Here is a 10,234-nt window from a genome sequence, read left to right as displayed (position 1 = left end):
TATCCATCTACATATATATGTGTGGAAAACTATTTGGTATTCAAATTGTATCTGAAATCCTGTTTGTTACTTACCCATTAATCAATTCTATTTATTTATTCAACTTTGTTACATTCTGAAATTATGTCAGAATGAATGAATTCATATCTATGTATGTATGTATATATGTAGAACACTATTTGGTACCTATGTGGTACCAGAAGGCCTTTTTATTATCCATGAATTCTCAGTGGTACCAGAAGGCTTATTACTTATATATTAGTAAACTTTATAATATTTCTTTATTTAATTTTATTAAAATTTGAAAACATATGAGAATAAATAATCTATCTGTCTATCTATCTATCTATCTATCTATCTATCTATATGTGGAAAACTTTGGTACCTAAATGGCACCATTAATCTAATGAGCCCTTACATTGTGTAACCATAGTAGCGAGAAATCTCCATCTCTTTTTCCCTCTCAATGAAAAACTGAACTTTCCCCAAAGCAGTGTACTTGGCAGCATTCTCGCGCTCTTGTTGAGCCTTCTTCTTCATGGCTTCCCGCTCTGGCCTCTGCTCTTCCGTGATGGGAGTTGACATTACTGGCTCAGGAACATTGGGTTTCCTCCATGGAATTGGTTGTAAGGCGAAGTCTTGGAGTAGATACTGGTTTTGAGGCTTGTATGGTAGTGGTTGGGGCTTGGTCACTACAGTGGAAGCAGGGTCCCGCTGGAGAGAAGTACAAGATGATATTTTGTAGGGCGCAGGCCTAGCAGCAGCAGACGGAGGGACACTAGGCTGGGTAGAAGTGGTAAAACCTGACTGAATTGCATTGTTTAAAACTGGCTGAGCTGGCTTGGCTGGATGCATCCAAGATGGGTTGGCAGTAGCTGGTTTGGATTGATTGACTGCCATGGGTTGAGCCAAGCTAGTAGAACCAGGCTGAGCAGGGTAAGCCACATTGGGTTTTCGTGAGGCCAGAGACTGCGGCCTCCGATATGCAGGTCGAGGTTGAGGTTTCTCTGGGGTAAGAAAAGGCAGAGGTACCAATTTAACCTTCCCAGGTGGTGGAAGCTCATACTGGGAAGAAGATGGACACTTTTTTTCAGCACCGATATCTGGTTTCTGGGATTTAACTTGTGATTTCTCAGGATCTTTAACCGCCAGCCATGGTTTCATAGCTGGGCATGGACGGGGATCTTGGGTACTGCCTGAGTTTCCCGGGGCCCTGGAGGAAGAGATCCCAGTTTTCTTATCATTCTTCTTCCCCAGTGCGTGGAAAACCTGCACCGACTCCAGCATGTGCATGCCGAGACAGCTCCGAGGCTTCTTAAAGTTCTCTTGGCAAAGCTCAGGTTGGTTTCTCTTCCGCTTTGTCTTAGGAGCAGTAGGCTTCTCTTCTGCCTTCACTTTATTGCCTGGCTGCTTACTCTCTTCAGCTTTCTTGGAGCTGTTTTCTCTGGTCCTTTTTCTCTTTTCCTGCCCATGGCCCTTAGCCTTGCTGTTCCTGTTGGATGCGGCTTTCTGATGTTTGCTGTTTGAGTGCTGGGTGGTGTGTACAGGAGACCTATTATTGTCTGCATCACTGCAAGTTACTTCTTCTCCCTCAAATGGGCACTCTGGGTTCCTTGACTGGATTTTGGCCTGAGGAGTTCCATCAGGAGGCTCCGAGGCTTTATGTTTGTTCTTCCTCACTGCATCTCCAGGACCCTCTTTGATGGTTGAGTTTTCTTGCCCCTGATTCATCACGATGGCTCTGATATCATTAGATTTTATTATTGTGGGACTTTCAGGTTGGTCAAGGTCTTTCAAGCAACCAAAAAGCTCAGGAAGGTGAATATCCTCCACCAGTGCAGTGAGGTCTGGAAAACTACTGCTAAATTCAATCCCATTTTCAAGTGTGCCTTGGTCCTCAAGGCACAGGCTATTCTTTTCCATATTGATATTTTCAGAATGTGGCATCTCCTCTTGGTCCAGAGGACCAATGGAGGCCAGAAGCTGGTGGATATCAGGAATTTCTAATGGAAGTAGTGGAGGATCCTCGTTTTCTATTGCAATCTGGTAGGCATCCAGAGGCTTTGAAAGCATGGTTTTCATTTCATCCAAATTCTTACTCTCCTGGCTTGGAGTTGGAGGCAGTGTCAAGAAATCAGTATTATTCTGGATTGGAGTTATTGAAATGTCCCCAAGTTCAGTTGGTGGATTACTCTCAAGTATTTGGATATTTCTGCTACTGCAGGAGTTGGGGAATTCTGGAGGTTGTGGCAGACAAAATGTCTGACTTGGAGGTTGCAATCCCAAGGAAGCCTCCGTCCCTAGGGAAGTTTCCATTACTACAAAGGAATCAAGGAAGATGGTAAGTAGGATGCTCCCCCTACATGGCAACACATGAATCAGGGAACCCCCAACTGTGGATAAGGCATTTCTAGTAGCTCTTCCTAAGCACCATGGACAGGTCTTTATTGGGAGATAGGTGGTGACTCTTAGTTACTGGTGATCACTTGATGTCATAGTTTTGGGCTGGCAGCATTGTCATGGCAGCATGGCTCAGTGGTATAGCACTTGACTACTCCATGGGAAACCCATAAAAAAATGTTTTATGAAGTCTACAATTCTCCTATAAGGTCCTCTCAACTCTCTACCTTCTCCCCAAGAGTTTAAGACACCTGAACTAGAAGAGAGTGAAGCCCTTCTTCATAAAATATGTGTGGAAGAACAGATTTTAAGACATCTGCTTTGGAAGGATTTCTGAATACAAAGTTTAAATCTTGGAGTAAATTAAGGAAAAATTAAACTGTCTGTACCGTGGTAAGTTCTGAAGTATCTTCCTAAGACACACAGCAAGATCAGGGAAATAAATTTATAATGTGTTGGTGCAGACGGACTGATCTGTCAAGGCAGTGAGAAGTAGCCTCCTTCAGTGTACTCCTGGCAGTCTCCTAAATGCATGGTGGATGGCCATTACAGTGTCCTGAATTCTCATCCCTTTTTTAAAATATATTTTTTAAATGTTGATGGACCTTTATTTTGTTCATTTATTTATATGCAGTGCTGAGACTTGAACCTAGGGCCTCATGCATACTAAGCAAGTGCTCTATCACTGAGCCACAATGCCAGCCCCTGCACTCTCATCTTACAGAGTCTGAAAATACAGAGTGCTGAACAAGGATAGTGGTTAAAGTCTCAGGATTTAAATTCTATGAATCTGTGGACCCACAGCTACCAGCTGAAAACTGGACCCTCCTTTTGAATGCTGTTCTTATTCATTCCCCTTTTTGCTGTTTATACTCACCTTGACTCTCTGTTTCTGTGATAGGTTGAGCAGACACAGAGTAATAGATCCCAGGGGTAGAGACTGATGGTAGGACATTTGTGGGCTGAACCTCCTTCAGCACCATCACCATTTCTGGTTGAGGGGCAATGGCCCTACCTCCTGCATATGGCACAGAGCCATAGGATTGCAGGCAGGGGCCAAGTTCTCCAGATAGCAGAGTCCCCAGAGTGTTTTGATCATAATAGTAGACCTGGTTTCCGTCTTGGTAGGGAAGTGACAGGCTCTGTCCCTGATTTGGAATCTGAAATGGTGTTGCCTGGACAAGCCTGGCAGACAGTGATGGATACACGGGGACCATGGCATTGGCATCTGAAGTTTTATCATATTGGGCTGTCATAGACATGGAGGAACCTGCTGTGTCCTGATCAATGACAGTCAGAGTAAAGTCCCCAAGTGAAGATGACTTCTTTTCAGTACCTCCTGTGACATTCCACTCAAAAATGCTTGGATAGGAGGCAGGTGCTGTGGGGATCTGGTTCTGACCAGTAACCCCAGACACCATGGCTGTGCTAGAATGCTGATAAAGGTAGGCACTGCCCACGAGTGGCTGGAAGGAGGTGCCAGAGGTTGAGGGCAGTAGCCATGCTGAACTGGCAGCTGGAGCAGAGACTCTGGAAAAGTCACAGACACTTCCTGTCAGAGAAGCTGAATTGCTCACCACAGGAAGAGAGAGCTGCAGAGAATTTGCAGTTCCAAGTAAAGAAGAATTTTGGAAATTTCCTATAGGAAGCAAGAGGTTGATAAAAAAAATTGATGAGACAGATTCTTACAATATTTGAGGAACAATGTTATCTTAAGATTGTGGCAGTCAGGAAGGCTCTAATACCAATAATCATTGAAATATCACAAATCAAACCATTTTGGATGGTTGCAAGTATTGCAAGTTTGGTACTCTTCTAATCAACTGTCTTTTCTCTCAAATTGGGCACAGAAGACCCAAGTGGTCTTCTTCAAACATTGTTTCCTAAAAACATCCTTCTTCCTGCCCTATCTTTCCTTTTAGCCTGTACTAGTATGAACTCATAAATATGCCCTAGAACTGAAGCATTTTAGAACTAAAAGAACATCTAACATTATCAACTTTCAAGTGAGTAAACTGTGGGTCAGAGAGGTAAGATTGACTTGTTCAATATCAGTAACAAGTTATAGAAAATTATTCCCTTTCCAGGACTCTGTGCTCTAGACAAAGACCATAAATCAGGAGAAATAGAATTTGATTCAGAGAAAACAGTACTGGTATCATCACTGTTATCTTCAGTGTCTCATTTGCTTGTGCCGATCACATGACATTTTCTAGAGTTTAGTTGTAACATCCAGATGGTAACTTAAATGGTCATTCTTTACCCTATTGATGCCTGGCTTCAGATCCTACATCAAAATGACTACCTGAGAGTAAGTTCTCAAGAAAAAAAGTTATTTAAACGTTCTGACTTTAGGTTAGTCATTTGTAAGGTGGTTATAATACTAACAGTGATAATTCATCCATGAATAAAAGTGATATATTACATAAGACTTATTTGGAGGAAGATATAAGTTCTGAAAAGAGAGAAAGAAAATATGAAAAACAGCACAGAACTAAAAATAATACATAGACACTAATAAAAATTTGGATAGGTAACAAATATCAAAGCATAGCAAATTTACTAATAAATGAAGTTTTGTTATCATACATACCATGTGATGAAAGTGAATGTTTCTACTTTATTTAAATGAATACTGTTAGCCAAAACACTGCCCACAATTGAAGGTGATTTTGAATTAATTTCTAACCAGTGCATATAGACAAAGAACCTACATCAACAAAAAATGTGTAATAAGCAACAAAATTAAGTAAATGTGAATATATAAGTAGCCACAATTTATGTAGGTAAATATTTCAATAAAAAGTGTGATGGAGCCAGGGGCAGTGGCACAGACCTGTAATCTAAGCTACTCAGGAGGCCGAAGCAGGAGAATAGCAAGTTAGAGGATGGCCTTGGCAATTAACAAAACTCTTCATCAAAATAAATTTTAAAAGGGCTGGGGACGTGACTCAGTGGGAAAGTGTCCCTAGGATGAATCCCTGATACTGCAGGAAACCAACACCAAAACCAATCCTGCTACATGCAAAAGCAAAAATCCACTATGAAGCAAGGCATGGTGGGGTGGGTCTGTGGTCCCAGCGCTCAGGAGGCTGAGGTAGTGGCATTGCTGGAGCCCAGGAATTCAAAGCCACCCTGGGCAATTTAGCAAGATCGTCTCAGAAACTAAACAAAATGTGTTGGGGATATCGCTTGTGGTAGCACGCTTGCATAGTATGTGTGAGACCCTGTGTTCAATCCCCAGAAATGGAAAGAAAGAAAAAAAAGAAAGAAAGAAAGAAAGAAAGGAAGGAAGGAAGGAAGGAAGGAAGGAAGGAAGGAAGGAAGGAAGGAAGGAAGATGGTTTGTAAAAAATAGAGAACAAAACAAGGTGTGTAAAGTAATTTTATCACTGTAATTCTTCATCTTCCTCTAAATGTTACCCACTCCAAATAAAAGACATTAATCTCACTAGGCAGATATTTCAATTAATATAAAAACATTTTCTGATAAACATTTAAGTTATAAAAAAGCAGAAAAAGAAAACCTTTAAAACACCATGAAAGTTATATTTTTCCTCAAAACCTAGTTTATAATCTTTTTTTGTCAGGAAAGTGTTCTCCCTAAAGTCTGACACAACCATCACCACTAGAATATAATCATACAATTAAAACAATTTGGGGGGGTGCTGGGGTTGTGGCTCAGGGGTAGAGCGCTTGCCTAGCATGTGTGAGGCACTGGGTTCGATCCTCAGCACCACATAAAAATAAATAAATGAAAAAACAAAGATATTGTGTCCATGTACAACTAACAAAATTAAAAAACAAAAATAATTTTTTTTTGATGTTTACTGGTACGTGGGATTGAATCTAGGGCTTTGCACTTGCTAAGCATGCGCTCTGCCACTGACCTACACCTGCAGCCCAAAATAATTCTTTGAAACGTAGAAAAACTGAAAAGACTGCACAAAATTATTTTAGATAAATGTAGAATTAGAGATGTGGAGATTGACTTTTTAAAAAATTTGTTTTAATTAGTTATACATGACAATAGAATAAATATTTATGCACTTTGATGTATCATACATAGATAGAATATAATTTCTCATTTTTCTGAGTGTACATACTGGTCACATGATCAGATATATACATAAAGTAATAATATCTGTTTCATTCTACTATCTTTCCTATCCCCACATCTCCTCCCCTCCCCTCCCATCACTTCCCTCTACCTAATCTAAGGTAATGCTATTCTTCCCTAGTGCCCCCCAACCCCTGCCACCTTACTGTGAATTAGATTCCACATATTAGAGAAAACATTTGGCCTTTGGTTTTGTGGGGTTGGATTATTTCGCTTAGCATGATAATTCTCCTACTCCAACCATTTACTGGCAAATGCCATAATTTTACTCTTATTTAAAGCTGAGTCATATTCCATTGAATATATATATACCACATTTTCTTTATCCATTCATCTATTGAGGGACAACTAGATTGGTTCCATAGTTTAGCTATTGTGAATTGAGCTGGTATAAACATTGACATGACTGCATTACTGTAGTATGCTGATTTTAAGTATCACATAGGCCTTTCTTTTAGGTCTTAGGTTTAAAAACCATTAATGACTATTTGTATTTACTCTGTTTTAGAAAGAAAACCATTGTAAAGATGAAAAACAGTTTCCACTGGAAAACTACCTATCCACACAAAGGACTGTGTCTTTCTGATGCAGGTTAGGGCCACATAATTTAAAAATAAATCCATGTAGTTTAAAAATAGAACATGGCAAATGCTGTTTCCCCAGCCCTGTCTATAATCACTTTCATTAGCATGTTTGTAGGAGGAATCATTTCTAAAACATACTTCAAAAATGTTCATGTTCAAACTGTTAATCTCATCTGTTTTCAAAGAGGCCACAGAAAAACCCCAAACAACTAAATATGATTTTCTGATAAACTGTTTTCTCCAGTGATACCCTAATTCTAGTCTTAGTTTCCTTGCTAGTCCATTAATCTAAACATTCTCTAAACCAGCCTCATTTTGTCTAGCGCTGGGAAGATTTCAGTCTTTGCTGTCTTTGTTGATTCAGAATCTTCGGTTCTCTTCCACATTCCATTCCAAGCAACCTCTTTTTTTCTTGAGAACATCTCCGTGCTCTTCATCTCTTTTATTTTCACATTTCTTCTCCCTCAATTTTATATTTTCTTCCCCGCTACACACACCAAGTTCCTGTTTCCCTATGTGTAATAGTCTCAAACTTACTTCCCCTAAAATATCTGCCTCCTTACAGCCCTGCCCTCCCAGTTCCCCTCTCCCTATTTTTCTTTTCACCTAGTTTAAACAGCAAAATCCAAAATATGTGAATGTCCCTTTTTCAACAGCACTGAAATCTAAAATAGCGAAGTGGAAATGTTGGTGGAAGGAGAGTGTTACAGAGGAAACCTCTTGGTATGTAGTGCTAGTTTTCTATAATGCCTAGGATTTCTTTCTAGAAACGAACACACTCCTGAAATATGATTTCATTCTCTATACATATGCCCCTCAAGACTCAATATTAGAAAAGAAATGGACCAGAGCATGGGCAGTCTGTTATCCTCAGATAGCAGACGAGGAAACAGATTTTGTGAGAGAGTAAATGATGGTCCAGTCCTATAACTAGTACATGTCAAAGTCAAAACTGAAATTAGTTCTCCAGATTTCTAGTTTCATCCTTTCCCCTATTACTCTAAGCGAATTTGACTCCATTACTAAGTTTAGACAGTGAACGTTCTAATGAAAAACTTATAAAAAGTTTCTTTTTTTTACCTGACATGGTCAGAGAAGAGGTAACATCAATTGCAGATACAAAGGATGAGGAGACCACCCCAGACGATGTCTGGGTAACTGAGCCTAGTGAATGCATGTTTCCCAGCAGGGAGGTCACTGGTCAATGTTCGCTCTTCACTGGCAACTGGTCACTTGTGATGACTCAAATTTGTTTACAACTCCATGGAAACCTTAAGATTCTATCAGGTGGCAGTAGGTTTGGTGGGAGAATGATGTCACAAAACAGGCAGTTTAAAGGGATAAGGTAGTCAATAGGGAGGTTAGATTCCCAACCACAAGCTGGGATTGGGTGGAGAAAAAATAACAACAGAATTGATTTTTAGAAGTTGATTTTTAAAAATACTATTTTTAAAAGTACCTAAATGACCCAGCTCTGGGGAGGGAAAATCCTGCAAGAGGGACATGATAGGCCCAACTTCCCCAGGCTCTTTTGTTAGAGAAATCATCCCAGTGTTCCTTGTTAATGTTCATTAAAAAATGTTTATATGCTATATATTTCACATTATAATAAATAATAGTATGCACATAGTTATATATTACATGTACAGTTGCTATCCCTGGGGATGAAAGAAAGACATCTAAGTTGACCAATTATAGGTATTCTGCAACCATGGAAGTTGAAGTTGATGTGATTAGTGAACTTATTGCAGCTTTCAAGGATGAAAGAAAGGGCTTAGAAACCTTTTTTTTTTTTTGATTGTAGATGAACACAATACCTTTATTTTTTTATTTTTGATGTGGTGCTGAGGATTGAACCCCGTGCCTCACACATGTTAGTTGTTCTGTTAGAATTCTGTTAGAAACTTGGGCTTTCCATATTCTTTGTCTGCCATGCTTGGGTGGAAGCCAGGATAATAGTTAGAAGAGAATATTAAGAGAATTTAGGGAAAGTGAAGGTTAAAAAAAAAGAAGTTAGCATGGATTTTTTTTTTTATTTTTAGTTTTTGTCAGAAACAAGTCAACACATTTTAGTCTCATTTTGTGTTAATAAAACAGGCAACTCAAATTTGAGCAGGAGAAGGGGGGGTCCTGGGAATTTAAACCATGGACACCTTACCATTGAGTCCCATCCCCAGTCCTTTATCTTTGTTTTTTATTTTGAGACAGGATCTCTCTAAGTTGCTGAGGGCCTTTCTAAATTGCTGATGCTGGTCTTGAACTTGTGATCCTCCAGCCTCAGCCACTTGAGTTGCTGGGATTACTGGCATGTGCCAATGCACCCAGATCAATACATACATATTTTTAAAATGTAGCTAGCTAGAAAAAGTCCAGAAACTGTCATGAATTCCATATAATGAATTTAAAAATCTTAAATATAGTTTTCTTATTTTATGTCCTATTATTTCATTTTTGCCACTCATCAGTGTGTTTGTAGTCTATGGATGGCTCTTTAAGGCTCTGGATTTTCGCTCACTTTTTCTTTGTCATATTTTAAAGGAATCCAACATTGTAAGACATATTTCATGTTTTTCTATTGATGATTGTTTATGTTGAAGTATCATGAATTAACTTAACCTGATGGATTTGTGAAGAAAATTAAAGAAAGGCATGTGGAAAAAGCATTGTTGTATGTTGTCCACTCAAGGAACAGGTGTGTTCAGCCCAACCTGATCTAGATTGTTTTCACTTTTGATTCCCTGGAGAGTGTTTATTTCACTAACTTCTCTTATAGTGTGATAAAGAACTGATTTGTAATATATATATATATATATAAATAGACGGAGTTGGAATTGGGGGAGTAAATCTATTGTCTTATTAATTTTACTTGTTGGTAAACGTTTAAAAAAATCATTAGTTTTCAATGAACCTTTATTTTATTTATTCATTTTGATACAGTGCTGAGAATTGAACTCAGTGCCTCACACATGCTAAGCAAGTGCTTTACCACTGAGCTATAACCCCAGCTCACTGGTAAGCTTTTAAGGATGTCTGGATAAATCTATCTGGGATCTTTTGTAGAGACAGTGAATAGATAGTGTATGATACAAAACTTCAAGATCCCATAGAAGGACAAGCTCATATATAGGAAA

At 39.1% G+C, this 10,234-nt stretch overlaps 1 protein-coding gene across 1 annotated transcript; it reads right to left on the bottom strand.

Moving 5' to 3' along the window:
• Positions 1–414: 414 nt before the first annotated feature.
• Positions 415–8,280, bottom strand: LOC143380765 (uncharacterized protein C2orf78-like). The gene is made up of 3 exons (XM_076833981.1): positions 8,184–8,280; positions 3,278–4,039; positions 415–2,318 (listed from the first exon to the last, which is right to left on the bottom strand). The coding sequence occupies exons 1-3, from the start codon at positions 8,278–8,280 to the stop codon at positions 415–417; spliced, it is 2,763 nt and encodes a 920-aa protein (XP_076690096.1).
• Between the last annotated feature and the right edge of the window lie 1,954 nt (positions 8,281–10,234).

The sequence above is a fragment of the Callospermophilus lateralis genome, chromosome 14 (genome assembly GCF_048772815.1).
Source record: "Callospermophilus lateralis isolate mCalLat2 chromosome 14, mCalLat2.hap1, whole genome shotgun sequence".
NCBI classification, from domain to species: Eukaryota; Metazoa; Chordata; class Mammalia; order Rodentia; family Sciuridae; genus Callospermophilus; species Callospermophilus lateralis.
The sequence above is the reverse complement of the archived record's forward strand: the minus strand, read 5'-3'. Positions and strand labels throughout refer to the sequence as shown.